This window comes from Chelonoidis abingdonii, chromosome 1 (assembly GCF_003597395.2).
Source record: "Chelonoidis abingdonii isolate Lonesome George chromosome 1, CheloAbing_2.0, whole genome shotgun sequence".
Lineage (NCBI taxonomy): Eukaryota > Metazoa > Chordata > Testudines > Testudinidae > Chelonoidis > Chelonoidis abingdonii.
In genome coordinates this window covers 88,686,149-88,711,698 of record NC_133769.1, presented here as the reverse complement: position 1 = coordinate 88,711,698, position 25,550 = coordinate 88,686,149, and the positions used below count along the sequence as shown (strand labels likewise).

Sequence of the window (25,550 nt, the reverse complement as noted above, 5' to 3'; positions counted from 1 at the left end):
AAACAATTTGTGCTACCTTGGAGGGTACGCGTGTGTACAGAGGGCTGGGAAACAGAGTACCACATGCATGGCATGATATTAAAAATCCTAAGGTTTTAGTTCCTTTTATTAGGCAAAATCTCATTGATGTTTGGACCCTGTGTAAGAAGGGTCACTTATACATTCCAGAGCCAAGGCTGCCCTGGCTGGGATCCAACCCAAAGTGCTCAGTGTTTCAGCTTTTTCAGCTTGCGATTGGCATGCAAGCAAATTTGGTGTTAAAGACGTGTAGAGAAGCTGGTTTCACAATTTTTACATTAAAATGTAAACTCGTTTCTTATGGGATTATGCTAGTGTTAGTTTTGTTTAGTTTGTAGCTGTGAGTCTGCAGTAAATATTACTTTTTAAAAAGGTGGTTGTATGCTGTAGAAGTTCTCCGACAGCCAACATTGAGAACCAAGTTCTTTGTAGGATGCAAATTTATATATTCTCAACAAGCTCCAGCCATGAGATCATAATATAAGCTTCCTCTTGCTTGCCTGTCAATTGGCCTACCCTGCTCTAGAGAGACTGCATCTTTAGAGTGTGTTCATATTCAGTCTTTCAGTCCCTACCAAGAGGCCATTTAGGTCAGTCCCTAGTGGTGTATGTTATGATGTGCCTGCCTGGGTTTTTTGCATAAGGAGGGTGGGAGTTTGCCATTTAGAAAGAACTTGTTTAAAACACTTGGAAGTTTTTAAAAATTGCACAACCAAGCCCCATAAAAATACATCCGCCAGAACCTTTTGAAATATGTTTCGAAATTCTTTGTTCTAAAACTAGAGCTAGATTTAGACTCTAACAGCCCAGACCCTCAAGAGGTATAGAGGCGCCTAAATACCTTATGAGTTGGTGCACACCCTTGGCACCAATCTCAAAAGATATTCCGTGTCCAGCAGTTTCACATCCCCGGTCTAGGAAAAGGTTTGTTGCTAGGGTTGGCTTTTAGTAGATAAAGTTTGTTAAATACACTAACTTATTTGTGAAGGCAGGGATCTGGGGGTGGAGAGAGGATTTTTGCCCTTTCCTGATTGGGACACTGGAATCCAGTCAGGTGCTGTTCTTTAGGCTATAGTGTGGTAAAACACAAGACTGATGCACACCACAGCCTTCTTCAGCGGAGGGACAACTGTAGGCAGAGAGAAGTAGGCCGAGGTACACAGTGCATGTCCGAGGGGAATGGCTAGCAGTGCCTTGCCAACTGTGCTAACACGGTGAGATGGCTGGGGAAGGAAGCTGTGAGACGTTACATGAAAAACAAGCCTGATAATGGGGGCTTTGCCTCAGTGGAAGAAGTAAATTCTGTGTTCAGAGGTGCAAAAGCTTGGCTTGCTGGATCTTGATGATACTGGACAACACACTAGAGGACAACGAGTTTGTGAAGTTGTAAGCAAACCTGCATATGACAAATATATGGTGACTGCACTTGCTTAGGAACCCAAAGTGTGTATTTTCTGTTTATCTGAAATGTTAGGTTTCTGTGATATAGCAAATCTAAAATAAGAAAAAATACTAAATTGCAAACTCAGTTTTGAGAAGGCTTTTTAGGTCTTCTGTTTGTGTCATAAGTTGGGTGGGATATGATACAGTTTGCCTGTAGGTTTTGGATTTTGTGTGTGGTAACTACATTTTACTGTATGTTTGTTAAGACATTTAAATACTTTAGCCTGCAAATTAGAATTCTTGTCACTGATGTTTTTCTAGCTAATGAAGAATACTCTGTAGCAACAAACTATGGGCAATAGTTTTTATTTCTGTTTGTTTTTCCCATTCTTCATTGTAGTTATAGAAGAGATGTAATGTCTTCAGATTTCATTGCTCTAAGCTAGAGGGAGTTGATTTGTATCCTTTATTGAGCATTGTTTTGGTTAATTTTTACAAATTCTTAGATTGCAAAAGTTGAAAATGCTTAGCACTTTTGCCCTTCAAAGGGCTTCCTTCAAAACTCTGATTAAATGGCAGCTATTTGTGTGGGTTTTTATGTCCTTTTTTTCCTTTACATGGCTTCAGATATAGCAAATATCAAGAACCAGAAAGAGGTATGGCTAGTAATGATCTTAATACAATGTGCCCCAATTCAATAGTTTTTTATGTTCGAAGGTTAAGTAGGGTAAATCATCTTATCACGTGGGGGAAATGGCAGCATTCAAGAAAACCTATTTTCTTATTTGCCCATGACACAGAGGGGAACCCCACAGATCATTTCAATGGAATTGCTTGTTTGTGACATATACTAATATTGTTTTAAGTAGGACTCAGTAAGTTCCTGCAACATTAATACCAAGTGTAAGTGTTTTCTATTACTGTGGGTAACTTCACCAACGCTATCGCAGAAGCATTTGCTCTGCACTGTTTGCAGGATCATCCACGATGACTGCTTAACTTGTTACCTCTCATAAATAAGTCTGTTCTTTGCTAATGCTCTCTGAGAGAGTTCTTACTGTATGAATGAGAACAGGATTGAACGCTGTTGTAACGCAGTCACTATTAAGCTTTTCACTGTATTTATTTAGTTATGATTGCGTAAAATTGATTACATATATATGACACTTACTAAAATGCATGTTCTTGTGCAGTATATTTATTTAATGGGAACAGTTAACACCAGAGGACCGTGTCAATTTAGGAAAGGCGGCTCTACAAGATCAAGGTAGATAGAAAAGTTTGAGACTCTAATTCTCCTAAATACTTTATTTTAGTTAGTTTTTTAAGTAGTAATACAGGAATGAATATTGACACTTGTTTTTTCTAGCTCACACCTGAAGCTGAAGCTAAAGTCAGACAATCAAGAGAAGTGATTGAAAGAATTGTAAAAGAACAGACTGGTATTTTTTTTCTTTTAAACTTCATTTTTTTGATAGCTGCTTTCAGCTACCTGAAAGGGGGTTCCAAAGAGGATGGATCTAGACTGTTCTCAGTGGTACCCGATGACAGAACAAGGAGTAATGGTCTCGAGTTGCAGTGACGGAGGTTTAGGTTGGATATTAGGAAAAACTTTTTCACTCAGAAGGTGAAGCACTGGAATGGGTTACCTAGGGAGATGGTGGAATCTCCTTCCTTAGAGGTTTTTAAGGGCAAGCTTGACAAAGCCCTGGCTGGGATGATTTAGTTGGGAAATGGTCCTGCTGTGAGCAAGGGGTTGGACAAGATGACCTCCTGAGGTCCCATCCAACCCTAATATTCTATGATTCTATGAAATCCAAACTTTTTTTAATTTTGTCTCACGAAAATGAAAATCCCCCAAAATATCACTTGGGATGAAACATTTCTCATTTCGAATTGAAATGACATTTGAATTTTTTATTTTGCTTTCACCAGGGTTTCTCAAACAGGGGTTGCCATTTGTGTAGGGAAGGCCCCTGGTGGGCTGGGCCACTGTGTTTATCTGCCCCGTCCGCAGGTCTGGCCGATCGCAGCTCCTGCTGGCTGCGGATCGCTGCTCCAGGCCAATGGGAGCTGCTGGAATGGGTGGCCAGTGGCATGGGCCGAGGGACTTACTGGCTGCCGCTTCCAGCAGCTCCATTGGCCCGGAGCAGTGATCTGTGGCCAGCAGGAGCCATGATTGGCCGGACCTGCGGACAGGGCAGGTAAACACACCAGCCCGGCCCACCAGGGGCTTTCCCTACACAAGCAGTGACCCTTGTTTGAAAAACCCTGGCTTTGACATTTCATTTTGAAAATGTCATTTTGATCTGATAGTTTCAAAATGACTGATTTCAATTTTTTCCTCAATAAACTGATTTGACATTTCCAAAATTTTCGTTTTCAGGTTTTTTCAGCTGAAACTAACTGCCAAATTTGCCCTGAATTTGCACATCATTTTGGTGCCCTGAAAAATGCATTTTTTGGTAAATTTAGTCTTTACCAAAAAATTTTTTCAAACAACTCTACATCCAATGGCAGCTTGTCACATAAGGGAGCCATGCTGCCGTGGAGAAGGGGGCCTGCAAAGCAAGAAAAACCAGTAAGGTCTTCATGGTGGCTTTGGCTTCCTGTTGGATTCTAAGGCTTTGCAGTGGTTACTCTTCCTCCCAAATAGGAGAAAAGTTCCAGGTATCCATGGCTTCAAAATGGTGGTTCTTCTAACTTAGTTTTCACCTATTTTTTTCACTAGAGCAGTGGGTCTGATGTCAGTGGAACCTTTTTTTCAGACTGAAAAATTCAAATCTATTGTAAACATTGGAGAAGAAGCCAGGAGTGTAGCGTAAACCATGTGCCACTGGTAATATAATATTCCAGTGTTAGTGGCCAGTAAGATTTTACATGACCAATTTTAGACTCCTTAAAGAGGCTGGGTGTGGGGGTGGGGTTTTTTTTTTGTTTTGGTTTGGTTTTGGGTTTTTTTTCCAAAAACTGTAGTAAAAATCAGATCTCTTCAATTTGTCTTGGACACCCAAAAGTGAGGTACTGAAAATCATGAATCACTTCTGAAGTTTGTGGCTGATGTAATTATAGTGGCTCTGGATCCAGTTGTTGTTCTGTGTACCTTTGCATTGTAAACTCTCATGCTGAGGAATTTTGGAGTCCTACTGTAGACAATAGCTTAGGGCTAAAATTTGACATACAAAGTTTGGTCAAGTTTTTATCAGCCATTTTTTAAAAATATAATTGTTGGATTTCAGGATGATTTTTAATTGAAACTTCTATGCCAGACTGAAGTGACTTAATTGAGAAATGTACGGTAGAACCTCAGAGTTACGAACACCACACACCTCATTTGGAACTGGAAGAACACAGTCAGGCAGCAGCAGAGACAAAAAAGCAGCAGCAGCAGCAAATATAGTACAGTACTGTGTTCATAGAATATTAGGGTTGGAAGAGATCTCAGGAAGTCATCTACTCCAATCCCCTGCTCAAAGCAGGACCAATCCCCAACTAAATCATCCCAGCCAGGGCTTTGTCAAGCCTGACCTTAAAAACCTCTAAGGATGGAAATTCCACCACCTCCCTAGGTAACCCATTCCAGTGTTAAATGTAAACTACTTAAAAAAAAAAAAAAAAAAAAAAGCAGGGAAAGCAACATTTTTCTTCATAGTAAAGTTTCAAAACTGTATTAAGTCAATGTTCAGTTGTAAACTTCAGAAAGAACCACCATAATGTTTTGTTCCATTATGAAAATTTCAGAGTTACGAACAACCTCCATTCCCAAGGTGTTTGCAACTCTGAGGTTCTACTGTACTTTCTAGAACACAGAGTGCCATTGATTTTCTTTCTTTAAATGAAAATGCCCAATCATTCCTAGCATATATGTATATATGGGCTGAAGGAGCCAACATTTCAGTCTTGGTGCATAAGTAGGCACTAAATAAGCATTTCCTGAAGTGTTGGGTGCACCTTCCAGAACTGGTGGAGAGATGGAGGGCACAGATGATCTATACATGAGTATGGGTAGGACTTTTTACAAAATGTGGAAGTGTTGACAGTGGTGTGTGTGTGATTGCTTTTATTTTCCTGAATGGAGTTTAGTGTTCAGAGATCTGGGAAATGATGCTTTAATGTGATCTGAGAAACTTGAGTCTCTAAATATTCAGTAACATCAACAACCCTTAGGGGCTAAATCCAGGGCTGGCCTAGGGAAAATAGCTCCCTGGCTGAACTTGTATTTTGGCATCTCTGGCCCATTGCCTCCCCAGGCTCCCCATCCATCCCCTCATTGCCCTCGTCCCTGCTGCCTCTCTGGGCTCCCCACAACAGGTCAGCAGCCCAAGGGGAGGAGCAGTGACAGGAGGGCACCAAAGGGCTGTGGTGGCAGGGGAGCATGGTGACCTGAGAGACCCAGAAGGAGAGGAGGGAACCAGAGTAGTACAGAGTCTCATTTTTGTGGGGCTGCACGGGGACAGTGACATGGGGGCTTCAGAAGGGCAGATCTCTCCCCACACCCCACTACTGAGCATCCCCAATATTCAAATGCCTCTTCCCACTCCCAAGGAAGGTGGGTTATGGGTGGGGGAGGTTAAAATGCAAATGCTCCAGTGCACTGGATGTAGCTAGGGTGGGTGGTGATGGTGGAAAGTTCACTCCTGAAATATCCCAAATGCCCTGCACTGACACCTCGCTTTGAAATGAGCTAGAAAAAGGGGTAGCCCCTGAGAGCTGGAAGGCTGGGACCTGGAGGCACAGTGAGGGGCCCCTGGGGAGCTGGGTGGCCACGGGGGGGTGTTGGAAAATGGGGGCACAGGAGGGGCCCACTGGGAGCTGGGGGGCTGGGACCTGAGGGCACAGGGAGGGGCCTCCTTGGAGCTGGGACATGGTGTCAAGACCCCCCAGACTGACTTGTCTCTTTCCCTGCAGTTTCAGCTCCCTTCTCCTCCCAACCCTGAAGAGGCTGGCATCTCACAGCTTCCATTTCCATTGGGCAGCATCACTCTCATTCAGGCTGCCCTTGGAAGGAGTAATGGCTGGGCTGGGACCGTCCCAGAGAGTGAGGGGTGGGAGGAACCTGCCGGCTCACCGAGTATGGAGGCAGGATTAGGAGCTGGGCTGGGAAACCAGGTGGGGTGGCTAGCAGGGGCCCTCCGCTCAGGAGCAGTGAGGCAGGTGCTCCTGTCGCACCAGGCTGCACCCTGCAGGCACCGAGGGGGAGCCTGAGCCCCTTGCCTCTTCACCACAACGTCCCCCTGACTACGATGCCCTGGGTTGTCAGCCACGTCAACCACCCCTAAGGCCAGCCCTGGCTAAATCTTACTCTACTTGGGGACGAGCAAAGATGCTGTCTGCTGCATCCTTTTCCATAAGCTTGGTGTCCCTCAAAGGCTGAAACTCACCCCAGTTTTACTGAGGCACTGCAATTTCTGCAAATGTATGATGCCAAAGTGATGGCCTGTAGTTTAACCTATATTTCCAGTCAGCGGCTCAAAGGCAGCCAACAGTTCAGTGGGTTCCTTACTTTTAAAGGGTCCTCTTAGGACTGAGCCCTTTAGATTTTCTTGGTCTTGCCTCAGTGTAGGGCTTGGTGACTTCTTGAGGTCCCTTCCAGCCCTATATTTCTATGATTCTATTCTATGCTATGATGAGCTGAGTGGGAGCCTTTCTTGTGACCCCACCAATGGTTGTCAGATGTAGTGACACATCTGAGGTTCTCCCATTCCTATACTGGAGCTGGAATTTCAACCTTAACTTTTAGTTTCTTGGCCTTTGTGGGACTAAGCTACACCAGAACTTTAATCCCATATCAGGTTTGTTTTGTTTTGATTTGTCAGCCAAAAACAATTGGTTTCTTTTTAAACTACACGAGCTAATTTAGGAAAAATTAACAAATGCCAGTTTGCAGAGGGGGTGATGCTTCTCCATTTCACTGGTTCCTATTCCAGTATGTCACTTCAAGACAACCAGGGCAGATTCACCTGCCTGTGTCTCTGTTTCAAGGAGAGAATGGATGGAGGCTCTAACTAAAGTCTGATTTCTGCTTTTTTCTTAGCATCGTGCCTGCCTTATATCCCCGAGAAAGGAACGGTTGGAGCCAGTGGAGACTTAGCCCCTCTTTCTCATCTTGCTTTGGGGTTCATAGGAGAAGGGAAGATGTGGTCCCCAAAGAGTGGCTGGGCTGATGCTAAATATGTAAGATCAATGTGTCTGACTACTAGGACTTCTTTGTCTGTCTCCTTCAATTGGCTGTGAGTAGACTATTTGTATTATGAAAACAAAGGGAAAATTTTTCATCAGAACTATGCGATGGATTCATGACATTTTATATCCTTTGGATTTTGTGTGTCACTTTCTGGTGATTGAAGTATTTGTTTCTGCACTGCTTTAACACTTTGTCTTATAAGACAGGTACCATGGTGAAAAATGAGGCATGAGAATAGAACAAAACAAACACACACCAGGCACCATGATATTGGGGTTTAGATACTACCATGTCTGGCATATCAATAATGCCTAGATAGATATGGTGACCTTGCAGTAAAGCAACATGATGCAAGATCCAACACTGATGAGTACCCAAATCTGGATGGATGGACAAGATGTCATGTTGTACCAGCTCCAAAGATTTGTTAGTGCACCTTCTGTCCTGCAAACATCAGAACTGGCCTGATCAGAACTGGTCCACCAAACCTGAGATGATCCCACAAAACCGAGGATTAATGATGTGGTTTCAAATGCTAAAAGTAAATGGAGACTTTTAGGGTTTTTTCTCTCCTGAGGAGAGAGGAGTTATTAAGATTTCTGTTATGTATTATAATGGCAAGAAGCAGATGTATAAACTTCAGTAACGCTGAAAACACATGACTTAAACATATAATATTTTCAATAGATTAATTTGGGTTGAAAGGGTTCTTTGTGGCATCATTTAATCTACCCAGTTATACCATGGCAGAATTGATTTATTTTTTAAAATTTATCCATCCCCATTAATTCAGTGTTTGATCCAGCCATGGATCTCTTGAATGATGGCGATTCCATAACCCCTCTCAGTAGCTTATTCTATTCTTTATCTTCCTAGGTACTGACATGGCTCCCTTCAACATAGTATCTGAGCACCTCCCCAGTATGTAGCCTCTGAGCATCCCTATGAGATAGAGAAGTGCAATTATCTCCATTTTACAGAAGGGCACTGAGGCACAAAGAGATTAAGGATTTTAATCTCATTTAATGATATACTCATTAAAGTCAAGCAGTCTGTAGCGGAGTTGGAAATTGAACCCTTCCTACTGATTCCCAGTTACTTACCCTAACCAAAAGCCATCCTTCCTCCATTCACTAACTGCATTTGCTGTTGGTGGAAAAGTCTTCTGCAGCTCCTCTGGGGGCTCAAGCATCTCTTTCCTGCCATTGTTCTTCCTAATTCTCCCGGTCATCACTTCTTCAGCAGGTTTCACTTTTCGTTTTACAATCTGTCCAGCTGAGGAGGACTGAGTAGGATTCTCATCAGAATCAAAGCAATGCTTCTTCATTTGCCATAACAGTCTTTGCTTCATGGTGTGGAATAATGCCACCGCTCCTTAATGGGCTGTGACTGCACCACCTCTCAAGCACTCCTAGTCCCAGGCTGTGCTGGCCCTGGGGAATGACAGCATTGGACTTGAAGGCCGGGTGTGTCATGTGACAGGACAGAGCATGCATTAGTTCAGGCAGCCAGGTCAAAACAGGGTTCTAAATGTTAGTGCATAAAAAGCTTCCCCCCCACCCCTCCCTTTACTGTGGAATAATGAGGGTTGTATGCAATCAGCAAAGTCATCCAATCAGTGTATTGAAAGGCATTTTTCACTAACACCCTGTTCAATAAACTGCTTTACAGGTGCTGCAAGCCCATGGCCTGAAACCGATAACCTTGAAACCAAAGGAGGTAATGAAAACCAAGGCTAGCCAATTGGTAGTTACTTTATGCATATGTTGCCCATATTTTAAAAGTGAGATGAATTAATTATTATTTTAAATCCAGTTCAAGAAGGTTATTAGACATCTGTTACAGGGAACCCATTAGAGACTATAGTAAAGGGTACATCAGCGTTTCCATTTCACCTCCCACTTACATATGATTTAGTTCAACCGCAATCATTTATAGAACCTCTGTGTACAAAGTTTCAGTCCAGGGTAAAACTTAGGTCCTATCTATAAAAGTTCCACTGGGAACTGCCATTCATCCACACACACACTTTTTACCATCAGTGATTTCCTGGATATCCATCAATGGAAATTACCCCAATTCCTATCTAAAGTAAGTCTGCATCAGTGGAAATTAAATTGGTGTAGTGCCAGTGTAGACGCATCCCACTTCCATGGCAACTAAACCAGTGCAAATAATCTTCTTCCTGCTGTTGCACGCTGCACTAATTACTGCAGAACTGACCTGTCAGCTCTCTGTTCTACATTTCAGTGCTCGGGGCTCATCTCAGCTGGCTGTCACCAGAAGTATTGTGTTCAGACAAGCCCTTATTTTATGAGATGGGTTTTGTTTAAGTAAAACCTTTAGTAATTCAGATGGTTTTTATCCTGCACTGTGGGGACCAGAAGGCTTTTTGTGTTGGTAGTTTAGAGAAAGAAACACATTTTATAACTTAAACACATTCTGTGATATTTAATAAGCAGTAACTAGCATTAGTGTGGTATAAATATTTATTTGTGTAAGCATATTATTCTATTTATTAAACAAAAACCCAGGCTGATGAAATCTTACCCACATAAACTGACATGCATGTATGTAAGATATTTCAGTGCTCTTGATAGTGGACCATAGTAATTGTCATAACTACAGTACATGCGGCAAGATATCTGATCCAAAGCCTACTGAAGCCAATGGGAAGACTTCCGTGGCTTCAATGAGCTTTAGAATAGGCCCAAGGTGGGTTAAAACAGAATCTCCACCTTAAGTCTAATGGCAAGTCTCCCGCTGACATAGCATCGGTGCGGACAGCGGGAAACTTGCACTGCTTGGGCGGGGGGCGGGGGGGAAGAGTTTGATGGGTCTTTTTCACACTTCTGAGCAACATACGTTAGATCAGCTTAAGTGGCAGTATAAACCTGTCCTAGGTTTCCTTGCTTTGGTGGGGGTTTTTTCATACCTCATCTTCTTGTCTAGAGCTGAATTTAATAATTTTGTCAAAAATCAGTAGAAGGGTTACTCTTGCAAAGAAAATGAAAAAGAAAGCTATCCTGTACCCTTTAAACAAAGTTTGAAGTCACGTGAAATAAACCTCATGTAACATGGCAGAATTTCTAAGGTACACATAGAGACTAACAGTTAAAAGTAAACGTTTGCTTTACAGTAATGATGTCACATCACCACACTATTTTATTGTAGGAAAAGTACCTCCACTTTTACTGCAATAATGTAAATGTTTAGTATTCGCCATTGCATAATATAGTTGTCCTGGGACCCATAGAGGGGACAAATGGAAGTGTTTGTCGTGCCCTTTGAGATCTTGAAGTGGATTGTTGCCTGTGATTTCTCCTGTAGTCCTAGTACACACACTACTCCCATTGACTTTAGACAGTCATCTGCATGTTGGAATGACAGAAAGAGTCTTTAGGGCCTTAGCTGTATATCTGGCTTTCTAGGTTTCATCAAACCTATACCAGAAACCCCCTGAGCTGATCAGCAGTCATAGTCAGATGGCTATAACTGGCTTGCTAGTGAAACTATCTATTGGCAAACAACTCCCAGTTCGGAGACATGGGGATGTAACAACTTCAAAGTAACTGGTGGCTTGTCTGTATCAAAAAATAACCAAATAGCTGAGACCATAGCATCTCTAGCCCTTTTTATGATTCATTTAATGACGATCCAGGAATCTTAGAAAAGGCCTTTCGTTAACTGACACATGTAATTATGAAAATTACAGTGGCTGTGGCATGTGTAAGGCTGCAACAGATTCACTTAAAATAAACACCTGCTATCTCTCTGAAGGGTCTGGCTCTTATCAACGGAACCCAAATGATCTCCTCTCTGGGATGTGAAGCAGTGGAACGAGCCAGCGCTATTGCTAGGCAATCAGACATAGTTGCTGCACTAACACTTGAAGTCCTGAAGGGTACAACTAGAGCCTTTGACACTGGTTGGTATTTAATTTTCTATGTTCACTTGCTCTTAGCTTTTGGAGAGGGGAAAGCAAAAGTGTAATGCTCTTTCATTTGTTTTAACAGATATCCATGCAGTGCGTGCCCATCGGGGGCAGATTGAAGTGGCATTCCGATTTAGGTCGCTTTTAGACTCTGACCATCATCCATCAGAAATAGCAGGTGAAACATCTTTGCTTCTTGCCATGAAAGTCACCTATTTGATTTGCAGGACAGACAGAAAATTAAAACAGTGACGTGTGGCCTTTTCTATAAGAACCTTCCTTTTGTTTTGCAGAGAGTCACAGATTTTGTGACAGAGTTCAGGATGCATATACACTGCGCTGTTGCCCTCAGGTAAAATGAGTTTCCCACTCCCTCAGACAGAGAAAGGCTAGTGGCAGTGGAATCCCAGTCCCAGTGTAATGTCAGTCAAATATTGGTTGTCTCCTTTAAAATAATGCAATTACATTATTTCCCACTCAGCTCAAAATAGGGCTTAAGTGAGATGTAAGTAGTTCCTGGATCTTGTACACAGGAGTGATTTTTAACTTTCAATGAACTCAATCCATATTAACACAAGCAAAACTATTGAAATTGGTGGGAGCTTTGCCGTGTAAAATCTAAAGAACTGGGGTTTCCTAAGTTTAATTATAATTCCTTAATAATACCTAATGTACATTGACCAATTAGCTAAGCTTTGAGTACTTTCTTCACCAGATAGAGGTTGGACATGTGGCTGAGGAACAAGGGGACGCCAACCCAAACACACAAAGGATTATACATTTATGTTGTCATTATCATATTATAATGTCATAATAATAGTAAGTCATATCTTTAATGAATACAATATATCTAGCATTCCACAACAGCAATTTCTCTGGTTATCACATCAAATCAAAGTGTGTATCCCTGTGTGAGTGCCAACTCTGGGAGTGAGATCAAGGCAGAAGTGTGCTCTCAGAAAGAAGAATTGGATGGATCTGTGTCTTGAGGATGAGCTATAAATAGACATGACCTGTGGCTAATTGCTTTTGTTTCTTTTAGGTCCACGGTGTGGCGAATGACACGATAGCTTTTGTAAAGGACATAATCACGACTGAAATTAACAGTGCAACGGACAATCCTGTATCTTTTTGATGATTCGGTTTCTTAGTAAAATTCTGTTTAGTTACTTTTTCCCTTCTAAATAATTATTAGCTAATGAAGCAGAAATTATGGCCCTGATCCATCAAATCACTTCCATATGTGCTTAGTCAGTGGACTGCTCTTGCTTAAAGTTAAGCACACATTTCAGTGCTTTGCTGGATCAAGGCCTACATGGTTATAAGGGTAGCTGGGAACTCTGGCAGCCAATTGGACTTGAAGGTCAACAGTGACTTGTCAGTTGACACAAGGTTGGCTCAAGGTTGGCAAAACTTGCATTCTAGAATGCACTTTGAGTTCTACAAAGGGTAACTACAGGAGCTATGCACCACTTTTAAGAGCTGTGTGAGCTCATTTTGGGAAGCTCTGTGCATACGCCCTGTATTGGTGCTCTGAACAAGGGTGAATTTCACTCTTTAAGAATAAAGGTATATACAAAAGATGCTCCTTTGTGTTAGCTGATAGCAGTGATGAGTGCCCATCTTGTTCACTATATATAAAATTTCACCTCCATTGGCGAGAGCACCACTGGCAATTGAAAATTACACTAGAAACTGTGCTCAGGTGTGGCTTTGCATTCCTTATAGCTTTCACCTGCTGACCATCCTGCCTATTTAATAAAATACACTGTTCATCTGTATCTGTATGGTGGGAGAACTGGGCATTGTTTTACATTTTTCTGACAACTGAATATGCAGAAGTGCAAGCTATGCTATATATGCATATGCATTTGCACATCAATTCTTCCTCCTTTCAGACAGGATATTCTGGTTATCCAGAGATGTGTGGTACGTCAGCAGTTCTTCATTCATGTTCACACCTTAACTTGTCTTTAAAGATGGTTTTTGCTGAAAGGGGAGAGATCATTTCTGGAGGAAATTTTCATGGTGAATACCCTGCAAAGGTAATTAAGCATTTGGAGAAATATTAGTTTATTTTCTGAAAATTTTAAAAAAATCAGTTGATTCCATCAAGAGCTTCTCTTGCAGGCTCTGGACTACCTGGCAATTGGTGTCCATGAACTTGCTGCAATTAGTGAAAGAAGGATTGAAAGACTATGCAACCCATCTCTCAGTGAGCTGCCTGCATTTCTAGTCACCGAAGGGGGTCTAAATTCTGGTTTCATGATTGCTCACTGCACAGCAGCGGCCCTGGGTGAGTACATGAAGACCTAAGCAAGGCTGGCAAGAAATTAGAAATATCAACCTATGTTAGCACTGTGGTAGTTTGATAGTACTGATAAAGGAACCCCCAGAAAAAACAGCTCTCAGCTCCAGCGGTAAATTCTTCTTTTCTCCCCATGTCCAACTGAGCTATCTGATATAGTTTGCAGCCCTGTCTCACCTTCAGAGGCCCTGAACTTGCAAAGATTTATGGATTTGTTTACTCTAAGCCTGTGAGCAGTCTAGTTAGGGTAGCCAACCATCCCTTATTATAAGGGACGACCCTTATTTTTTCATCTCTGTACAAGATCAGGCATTGCTGAGTGCTGCAAAAAGTAGCAAGAAATGTCCCATGTGAATTTAGGTGAGTAATGTTCATTTATTTGATTGATTTATTAACGATAATAATGATGATAATATTAGGGAGTGGGGTGAGTCGAGGGTACTAAGAAAACAATCCCTTATTTCTGAAATGCAATGTTGGCAACAGTAGGATTACTCAGGTGCTTAAATCTTTGTAGGACTGGAGTCCGAGTTTCGGAATGGTTAAGCACCACAGTCCCACTTGAAATCAGTAGGAGCAAGAAGTACCCAGCACCTCTGAAAATCAGGCCCTAAAAGCACAACAAAGCTAAAAAGAAAATTATCTATGTACAAACAATTCTATTTTTGATTCTACAAAAACATATTATTTCTATCTGTAGCCCTCCACTTCTGGGACACCCCAATCCTCAAGGGTGGTGTGGAACCCCTTAATCTTTCTTTCTCAGGGACACAGCAATAGGCCCTGGGTGCTTAGCACATAGTGTCTCCAGCTAGTGGTTGGGTGCATAAACCAGTAACCAGCCCTATGAGCCCCAGGCTATTACAATTCACAGGTACGGTAAGTCAAACCCAGCACACGGTCATATTATTCACAGAAGGGATGGGGGTAAATTAAAAGAGGGGAAGAGAACAGGCAAAGGAATCAAGAAAGTTAAATAAATGCGGCCTCAACCAATCCCACAACAACGATCCCGGTGCAGGGGAGGCCTACGGGCTCAGCTGGCTTTCATTTCTCAGGGGTGCAGCAGAATCTCAGGACTCATCTTAGTTGTGGAGCTGGGGGCTCCGGAGGGGGCTCAGTCCTTCTCATGGGGAGAATCAAAATGGCTGCCTGTCTCCCCTTTTACTGCACAGAGCAAATCTGAGGCTGTTTCTCCTCCAGCCTGACTCCCGGCAGCCAGCTCTCCCCCTGGTCACAGGTCCCTGCCAAGCTCCGCACACATGACCCAGCCCATGTGCAAGCTTTCCTAGGGTCTGCTCTTGGTATCTCAGGCATGTCAGTCAGACTCTTGGCCCATCCTCCAAAGGCTGTCTCTCTCCTTCTCCCACCGAGGACAGGCAGTCTCCACTGAAGTTCCAGTCTCTGAGACTGTGCTATGGTATGTGGGAGCTGCTGGGAGCTGTTTCTCTGAAGTCCCCAGCCTAGCAAGGAGGCTACACTCTTCCCTGTCTACAGACTTTGATGGCCTCATCAAGTTTAAAACAAATCATATGCAAACATACAAAATACAGAAAATACTCTTCTGGGCTATGTAATCTCAGACCTATATAACCCCTGATTCATACAGAGGTGTATACATGATACTGTGCTTCTGGGACATACCAAATGTTACACGCCGTATGCCCTGTCCCAGAGGTCATAACAACAAAGCCTTCTTGGGCTACTATCCATTTATGTACCACATCCGTAGGGACTCTCAGTGAATCACAGGATAACTTTATGGTGGGCTTAACCTATCTAGGCTCAGGTAGGGTGTGACCATCATGTCATGTTCTCCACCTTCAAAGCCAGAGTCATTGATTTCTTCTTGACCATGAATGGCCTGGACATTTTTTCTCCACTGTAGGGTGACCTGATGAGTAGATAAGGCATGACATCATGAACTGGTGAAGCATACCATGGTTCTGGGATATTAACTTGATTGTTGCACTCCAGTGTGAACCAATTCGTTCAGAGACCTTGGGCTCAGGCACTTGAAAAGTAAATTGCTGGTGTTGATACCCAATGTTGTCCTCTCCCTCAAAGTCAGAAAGAGCTATCATGTAAGGTAATTATCATCTTTTGACCTCTCGGGAATAGCTGAAGGCTTGTAAAGGAGTGATACTTTGAGGCCATTGCTGACCGCTTGTCTGTCAAATAGTGTATGCTGATGGTGAGGTGGTTCTGACAGGCCTCACCACTTGTCCTGTTGGAAGGATGTGATTCCTGTGCAGGTCTGTGGAGGGGCCCACCCCTTTCACTAGCTTGAGTCAATAGACTGGCAGGCCTGGTACTCTGTGTGGGGCTCAGCCTTCCACCCATCTTCAATATTGTGTCCCCCAAGAATGCCCAGGGTCCTGACTTCTGTGTACAGTTCCTGGTCTCTGACCATTTGGTCATAGCATGCTTTGTTACTCTGATTGTTCTGTGTAGCAGTAGTGGGCTGGTGCTGGGCAGTTTAGAATTGTTTTCTCTGATGGATAGTATATTGAAGGTACGTTTCAGGTAGGATTCTATCTGCAGAAATGCTGAAACAAACATCCACAGGCAGGCAAACTTCTTGACCAGACATGAGAAAGTAAAATGAATATCCAGTGTTATAACTGGAGGCGTGTATTGGACAAGAGACTGCTAATTCCAGCTCTGTTTCTGTTGAGTGCGGGAGAGGAGGCCTTAACAGACTCATCTGGCTTTCAGTCTTCATTGGTGCAGTCTCATCTTGGACCTCAGACTTTCTGATTTGGAGCTAGGGATAGTGGGTCGGTCCAGGACCTTCTGACTGGGAGAGGCAAAATGATTGTCGCCCCTCTACTGCACAGAGTAACTCTGAGACTGCTTCTCTTCCAAGTCCTCCATCCTGATTCCCAGGCTCAGCTCACATGCCCCAGCCATGTGAAGGCACTCTGGAGTCTGCCATTGGTGTCCCATCCCAGACATGCCAATCATTGTATGGCCAATTCTCCATGAGCTGTGTGCATCCCTCCAGCACAGGCAAGGGAGACAGCTGCTTTTTCAGTCTGATTCTGGGTTGTTTTATGTGGGAGCTGCTTCTCTGTGGCAAGGGGGCTACAAGTGAATTTTATTTAGTCAGATTCACAGTGAAAGATCTAGGTCCGATGAAGCTAGAATACTGTGAATAAGTGCTTCATTACCCCCCTGCTAAAGTGAGACTGCATTTTACAGACAGCCTTCCAGACAACTTCCTGCAATCCTTACTCTGGCAAAGCTCCCATTACTTTCAAGGGGCGTTTTGCAAGTTCTGCAGATGTTGACTGCTTCATCAGTTTGTGGTCTCTCAGCCTCTCCTCTTAATGCTACGTTTTGGACTGTATTTATCATTAAAAGAAAATTGGGCAAGCCAATCCCTTTTGAGATGTAAAGTACCAATGGCCTAAAATAAAGCAATGGCAAGACTATTTCCCAGCCTTGTACTTTCACTATGAAGCTCACTTTCTGGCTCTTCAGGGTCTTTTTCTTTCTCTGCTTTTATTGCTGTTGAAAGCTCTGTTAGAGTTAGAAGCACCCAAATCATACACAGCAGAAAAGCATTTAAGGTCAGGGGAAGGAGTTGTCCTTGAGTTAGTCAGAAAGTTGTACAAGAAGATAAAAAGGACCAAGTGCCACTGTAGAATATAGGACTGGAAAGGTCAAAACTGGGAAACGACATTCTTTTGAGTATTAAAACATAGGTATATACAGTCCACATTTGAACCAGATATTTAGTATATTGAACCTGCCAGGCTCGATGCTGGGGAAGGGGAAAGCAAGTTTTAAGCTCCCCAGATCCTGGGGCCAGCTGGGGGCTGGTCTGACATAAGTTAAGGCATCCTAGGGGGCTGCTTTAAGACGCCATTCAAACAGCTCTGGATTTCAGGGGTGTTGGAATTGCCCAGCCATATCTTCTTTCTCTTGGGAATGTTCTACATTGAGGATGCCAAGAGCAGAGGAGGAATAATGGGGAGGTTTTGCAGCTAGTTTGCACCACCAGAGCTGGGCTGAAGAGCTTAGCTGTGGTCTATTTTAAACAAGATCTTTTCTCTGGATGTAATATTTATCTTTATATATTTGGGTTAATATCAGCATTGGATGATCAATGTACAATATTACTGTCTTCAGGGGCAAAATGGCTTGAATGTTAAGATATTGCAGATGGCTCAGTCAAGCCACACCATGGGCATGCACTTACCATGGATGGATCTGGATCCTTCACTGCAGTGTTTTAGACTCAGCCATTGTTTCTAGCTCCTGTTTGTCCATACAGTACACCGTTTATTCACACTGGACTTTTGCAGTTTCTGAGAATAAAGCCTTGTGCCACCCCTCTTCTGTGGATTCTCTCTCAACCAGTGCTGCTACAGAGGACCATGTGTCCATGGGCGGATGGGCTGCACGAAAAGCATTAAAAGTTATTGAACATGTTGAACAAGGTAAAATTAAGACACTGATTTTTAGACAGATCTACTGTATTGTAACTAGGTTAAAACTAAATGCCTTTCTTCTACATGGCATCCTTTTTTTTTTTAATGGACCCTTCAGTCATTTTAAAGAAGTCTTTTAAGATATTGTTTTAAGTTATTACTTTAATTTCTTTCTAGCAGAAATAATATTGAGAATGTAGCTTAGTGTGTTCCATTGAAACAAATAGGCTTATCAAAGAGACACTAAGCCAAAATTCTTCCATTCATCTTTGTCTCGAATGATTAAAGTTGTAACTTTTTTAAAATACAAATTTCAGCTGTTGCTGGAAAACACAACAATACATACCACGAAAACCAATATGTGCAATTTGCTTTAGGGTGACCAGAGAACAAGTGTGAAAAATAGGGACTGTCCCTATAAAATCGGGACATCTGGTCACCCTAATTTGCTCATACATGGGTTTATACAGAGGAATGCTTTGAAGTTATAGAGATCTCTAAAAATACTAAATATTATCATTTTGTACATTCAGCAAAGTGAACATGTAACTAGAGAAAACAATGTGTCTTAGGTAACATTTTCCTTAAGAGAATTTGGCCGTTGTGTAAGTGAGGGACAAATGCCATTGTTTAGACAGGCAGATTCTGTGCAAGTTTTTCCAATACATATGTATCAAGATCTTTTAGTTCTACCAGAGTTCTCATACTAATGAGAAATGGATCTGAACTGAACTCTATCTCTGGACACCCCAGCACACCTGGGAGTTTCAAAACTGGATCTGAATTATACAACTCAGGCCTATCGCTACATCTAATTTAGTTCTGAGGAAGGGCTCTCATTTAGGATGTCTCTGTTTTGGGGTGTGCTTGGAGTACATCATGAGTGCTGAGCAGCCAGCATGCCAGTTGAAGACAATGGGCTCTCTGAACACTTAGAAACTTGAAAAGTCAGGCTCAGCACATCTGGACATCCAAAATCAGACTGTTTTTAAGTATCCGCCAGAACCTCCATCTGTTTTCCCATCTGTTAAATGGGTCTTCTGTTTATCTTCCTCAATTAAACTTTGCACAGCACTTTGATGTTGTGAGGTACTAAGTAACAGTAACAAGCTCCTTTTAGAGGTTCTCCATATGTAAACGTTCAATGGGTTGTACATCTCGAAACCCACTATCCTGCCTTACATTGTTTGGTTTCCTAGTGTTGGCCATTGAACTTCTTGCAGCCTGCCAGGGCATTGAGTTCCTACGCCCCCTGAGAACAACCACCCCATTGGAGAAAGTCTATGACCTTGTGCGCTCTGGTGTAAGGTAAAATCAAATAACGTTTTCCCAAAGGTTACAGCTTTGAAGACCTGCTAACTACGGTGTTGGTTAATGTTTGGCTAATGTTCTCAATTTGTCACCTTTCAGGCCTTGGCTAAAGGATCGCTTCATGGCCCCAGACATTGAGGCGGCTCACAGGCTGCTTGTGGAGCAGAAGGCAGGTGTTGATACTGGCATTTGTGCAGTAGCTCATTGCTTATGAAGAGATCTGTAGTTCTTTTTTTAAAATGGTCCTTGATGCATGAGGGGTTAAACAGCTCTTCTCCTCACATGCATGATTTAATTACCATCTCTGAAGGAATATGTGTGGAGATTTTAGTTTGTCATAGTCTTTTAAAGGGATGCTTTTAGTTTAAAAATAATATATTTTAAAATGAGTCCCCTCCGTTGTGTTATTGATAAACGACTTAGGTTATTGAAACTGACAGGTCTTTACAAATATTGGCCCATTCCTGCAATGAGTCCCATGAAGGCAGTCTCCTGCATCCACATGGAGCCCCGTTAAAGTCAGTGGGACTGTGGACACTTGCAGAGTACGATGCATGGGGAGCTCATTGCAGGACAGGGGCCGGGGGAAGGAGGATAGTCCATATCCCAAAGAGCTTGTTACCCAATTCAAGACCAGATACAAGAGAGGGCCTGGCAAACTATAGGAGCGCAAGGATGAGAGAACAGCAACTAGGATATGCATTAACACAGCCCTACTTTGTGCTTGGCTAGAGGGTTCAGAACCCACTTTGTTTTTTTACAGTTGTAAAGTCTAACTAACAGAAGAATGAGAGAGAAAGAGGAGTTCTCTACTGACCTATCAAACTATTTGCAGCCATATGGACCCTAGCAGCCCACTTGTCTTACAGCCCTGCTAGGGGGAATGATAAAGAAGAAAAAGGGAAACTTTCAAACCTTTAGGTTCCTTAGTAAATCCAAGCCCCAAAGTCTGGTCAGATCTGCCATTCCTTGCCAGTGCTGCCCATCACTGACCTTTCTTGGCCGTGCCAGTCTTCCACTCATGCTACCCTGGCTCCTGCATGACAAGATGCTTTCTATAAGACACAAGGGACACATCCCTACCAGCTCCTATCCCTCCCTATGACATCATCTGGGTAGTAGGAGATGCAATGTCTCCTCCCACCTGAGAAAACTCACCTTGCACCAGTCAGGACAGAAGCTATATACCATTCTCTTGCAACTGCACCCAGATCTCCCTTTACTCAGCAAAACTGTAATGTCCCTACAGATTTCTGTGCTCAGTAGCAATCTCGCTCTTCAGCCACCATCTTTGACCCTATGTCTGTTTCAGATAGCCACATGCAACTTATTTCTGTATGTCTATTACAATCAGTTATGCCCTGCTAGTGTCTGCACAGGATGCTCTAATCTTGTACATTGACGTGTGTCTCAGTTTGAACATAAAATCTTTCAGCCTTCACGTCTCACTCTGCTGTTGCTCTTTCTGTCTTGTAGGTTTGGGAAGTAGCTGAACCTTACATTGAAAAATATAGACTGGAGCATATTCCTGAATCAAGACCTGTTTCACCCACAGCCTTTTCTCTGGATTCATTGAGAATGAATAAATGTGTTGGGACTGATCACAGTGATCAGAATGAACTTTAATGTGCTATGAAGTCTGGTAGCTAGAAAATCCTTTCCAGTGCTTTCTTTGATGGAGATTGTTTTATGATGATACAACATGGTTTCTTCCTAGGATATAAAGGAAGCGTGTATAGGTAGTTGTCTCACCTGTAAAAAGATGGTGTCAAATTGTAGAGTGGATTAGATTGAATATACTGATGATCTAATTTAAACAATGGTCTAGATACACCATTGGTACAACTCCATTGACTTCAGTGGACTTGCGCCTGCTAATGCTGGCCCTGAATTTGGCCAAATGAGATCAAACATGAAGCAATCAGTTTAATTAGAAATGCATCAAATCTTAGTCCTTAATTAGGCAAAACTTCCACTGAAGCCAATGGGAGTTTAGCCTAAAAACTGCTTGATTTGGCCTAATATCCTTATTTACAAAAAAAATATGTGGAATGGACACATTATATAGTACGGAGCTGGCTAACTGCAATGGCAGAATATTACTGGGGTTACCTTTTCCTTACTGATTTAAAAAGCAAACAAACTATGATATTCCTATAAAAAGTAAATTCTTCATGTGAATAATCCTGGCTATTTATGAATATGTAATCCACCCACTCTGCAGCTGGTAAGATAAGTTTGCATTAATGTCAGCTGGAGGGAGCTGTGTTGCTAAATTCCACCTCTGAAAAATAAAGAGGGTACTTAAAGCTATTAATTGGATTGTATTTTTGATTCTGTTTCTATTTAAACATTGTTTTCACGTTGTGCCATCCTTTGGGTACGGATATGGCTTTTTATTTATCTCTAGCTTTGTCAATGTTAGTATAACTGAGGACTGGAGCACATCAAGCTAGATTTCATGCTTCTGTCTCTCTTGAGTTAGACCTTTTGACATGCTGCATTCCAACCTTAGCAAAACTGTCTGATACTTTTATCTCTATTGGTTTGTTTTACATGCACCTCAAACATGGTGCAGATCAAGTGTGAGTTAAACAGTCCTGTGTAATGAGAGAGCATTTTATAGCAGCTTCTTCACAAATCAGAAAAGTTGTATGGACACTAATATAGCAGGGGTGCTGGAACTAGGGGTGCAGTAGCACCCCCTGGCTTGAAGTAGTAACAACAATCAAATACATAGTTTCTGCTTGCAGCACCCGCCCCCCCATAAAAATTGTTCCAATACCCCTACAAAAAGCACATGGATTGTTGCTTCAGAGCACACCTGCTGTGTTATTACCAATGGAATATACATAACTCAGTTAGTTTTCCAGAGAATATGGAATCACACCTAAAATATATATAGGCAAGCCCAGAGCCAATTTCCATGCACATCTATATCTGTGGGGTTTTATTTCATATGTTATAATGAAAATTTGAAGCAAAATATTAGCTCGGGGGGGAAGAAGGAGGGACGTGAGAGAGAATGCAAGGGCCAAGAAACGTCGCAAATTGCCCATCACAACGGGAAGTGGTGCGGGTAAGGGACTAAATCAATGGATTTAGAAGGCCACAATCTGAAATTCTATGGTTCATCAGACATCTGAATGGAGACTTAAGCCCTGATCCACAAAAGTACTTAGGCCAGTGGCTCTCAACTTTTCCAGACAACTGTACCATCTTCAGGAGTCTAATTTGTCTTGAGTACTCCCCCAAGTTTCACCTCACTTAAAAATGACTTGCTAACAAAATCAGACATAAAAATACAAAAGTGTCACAGCACATTGTTACTGAAAAAATTGCTTACTTTCTCATTTTTACTTGAAATATAAATATTGTACTTACATTTCAGTGTATAAGATATAGAGCAGTGCAAACAAGTCATTGTATGAAATTTTAGTTTGTACTTTTCCTGTAGCCTGTTGTAAAATGAAGCAAATATCTAGATAAGTTGCCGTACCCCATGGAAGATGTCTGTGTACTGTCAGGGGTATACGTGTACCCCTCGTTGAGAACCACTGTCTTAGGCACATAAGTCCTAAACTGTCTGATTATATCACTCTGTATAAATAGTAGTCACTGGACCAGAGAAAGAGAGCATGATTGTAGCTTGGTGGTTAGGGCATCCACTGGGAGGTGAGAGATCCAGGGTCCAGTCCCTCTGCTCCAATGAATCTTTAATTATTTGGTCTCTGTGGAACAACTTCAACAAGAGAGACTAGGGGAGCCTAGGATGACCAGATAGCAAGTGTGAAAAATCGGGACAGGAGGTAGGGGGCAATAGACTGCTATATAAGACAAAACTCCAAATATCAGGACTGTCCCTATAAAATTGGGACATCTGGTCACCCTAAGGGAGCCCCATATCAGAATATCCTACAGCTCACTTGTTAGATCACTCTTTGGAAAGAGAGGATTTGAACGGGACAGGGAGTCACCCTTCTCCCCTTCAGACAGAGAGGATGGAATTGAACCTGGATCTGCCACATCCCAAGCAAGTTGTTCCACCCACTAAGCTAAAAGGTATAAGGTGGGGGCAGCAGTGGCTCCTCCTCCTCCTTCTCTGGCTGTGTTGTGTGGCATGAGGCAGGCACTTAATTCATTCCTGCAAGAAACAACTTAGGAGGTGGGTTCATGTTTGTGGATTGCTAAACAGAGATAGGTGCTTCCCTGCAGCTGGAACTTGGGAGCCTGTTTCCATGAGGAGGTGGAGCTTAGGACACTCCCTCTAGTCAGGATCTCCCATTGGCTAATGTAGGTGTCTCCCTGCCTAGCTTGCTGGCTTTTGTGGTTTGCATTCTTACATGCCTGTCTCTCCCTGTTCATTGTATATGGAGTCGAGGTGCCTAATTCGAGCTTTGTGCATTGCAAGTGGGGATCTTGTGATATTGACCCAGGCCTCAGTGCCGCTACACAATTCAGTCCTCACTGCTGCCTGTGGCCAAGACAACCCTCCTATGAGGGAAGCAGCATTAATATGACAGGGTGAGCCTTAGCTTATGCTGTAATATTCCTCTTACGCCATCCCCAAGGGGCTGATGCTTCTGCAGAGCAGACATCCCTGTTCACTCATCTCTGCCCCTAACACACAGAGAGCCAACTCCACAGCATACCTGAGCCTGATTCAAATATATTTGGCAAGCTGACTGTATTGACTTCAACACAATGCTAATTCTGCCAAGGGACTGTGTAAAATTGTCACTTTTCTGCTCACCAGATCTGCCTCCAGTTTGTATTCAGTGATACCTACTTACAGGTATAGGGTTTCTTTTAAACTGGGCTTCTCTTCTGTGGGGATGACAGCTGAATTTTGTTCTTCCTTGTGCATTTTCAGAAGAATCTTTTTACTAAGTTCTAATCAGTTACCTTCACTGGGGCTGCAAAGATGTAACAGTCTTACACAAATGTCACTGAGGGCATAGCTTGGCTTCTAGGACCTTAATTGGAGGTGATGACAGGTGAGAAGGAAAGAGACCAGCTTGACTCACTGATCCTAATTTGACTTGTAGGGTTGGCAGCTAGAAAAACATTTTTACTTGTAAATAGAGCATACTTGAGCTGAGAATCATTCAGAGCCAATAAGCACAGAATGTCACTGTGCCATTTTCGTAGCATCACCGTTCAGAGCAGAATTGCATTTTAAAAATATTTGAATTAGTGTCTGAGACATTCACCAATTGCCTGTATAAATGTTATTTACCAAAGCTATCAGAGTGATGTTTAAGGAAAAACTGACTGTGGGAGAGCACAGGTGTTACACTGAGGTCCACACCCACAGCTGGTATAACATCTGCTTGCAATGAAGAATGTCTAGTGATAGGCATGTCATTAAATTATTACACAAATTTATTTAGTTGGCTTTTCTGGCTTAAAATTAGGACAAAGGAATATGACACACTTCACTGGGGCTTATGTATTTTTTGAAGTACATAGAAAACTCAAGGCTCTGACAGATCAGACAGTTCATAATAAGGGTTAACTATTCATGTTTGTGGTGGGTTTCAAATATGATTGGCCTCATTAATGATAAAGAGCTAGTCTCTGAAAAGCTGTCCTTGTAATTGCCTTTTATAAATAACATTACAGCTACGTAGACTTGTAAACTATTCACTTACTTTCGTACACTATCTTATTAACAAAACTGAGACCTTTTCACTCTGCAGATACCGAATATTTGATCAGTCAAATTAGCGGTAGAGCCCTAGTGATAGCAAGTATTGGAGGGAAGAAAACCACATGCTATGCATATGATGGCTTAGACCAGGGGTCAGCAACCTTTCAGAAGTGATGTGTCGAGTCTTCATTTATTCACTCTAACTTAAGGTTTCACCTGCCAGTAATATATTTTAACGTTTTTAGAAGGTCTCTTTCTATAAGTCCTATATTATATAACTAAACTATTGTTGTATGTAAAGTAAATAAGGATTTTTAAAT

At 42.3% G+C, this 25,550-nt stretch overlaps 1 protein-coding gene across 1 annotated transcript in view; it reads left to right on the top strand.

Moving 5' to 3' along the window:
* Positions 1 to 21,857, top strand: part of HAL (histidine ammonia-lyase) — a 29,270-nt gene extending 7,413 nt beyond the window's left edge. The window contains exons 9-20 of the mRNA XM_032788528.2: positions 7,436 to 7,575; positions 9,257 to 9,304; positions 11,366 to 11,513; positions 11,602 to 11,697; positions 11,813 to 11,871; positions 12,562 to 12,642; positions 13,499 to 13,564; positions 13,650 to 13,815; positions 18,141 to 18,275; positions 19,466 to 19,574; positions 19,677 to 19,746; positions 21,054 to 21,857. Coding sequence (XP_032644419.1) covers positions 7,436 to 7,575; positions 9,257 to 9,304; positions 11,366 to 11,513; positions 11,602 to 11,697; positions 11,813 to 11,871; positions 12,562 to 12,642; positions 13,499 to 13,564; positions 13,650 to 13,815; positions 18,141 to 18,275; positions 19,466 to 19,574; positions 19,677 to 19,746; positions 21,054 to 21,203 — 1,268 coding nt within the window. The 3' untranslated portion in view covers positions 21,204 to 21,857. The remainder of the gene's footprint in view (positions 1 to 7,435; positions 7,576 to 9,256; positions 9,305 to 11,365; positions 11,514 to 11,601; positions 11,698 to 11,812; positions 11,872 to 12,561; positions 12,643 to 13,498; positions 13,565 to 13,649; positions 13,816 to 18,140; positions 18,276 to 19,465; positions 19,575 to 19,676; positions 19,747 to 21,053) is intronic.
* Positions 21,858 to 25,550: the final 3,693 nt, after the last annotated feature.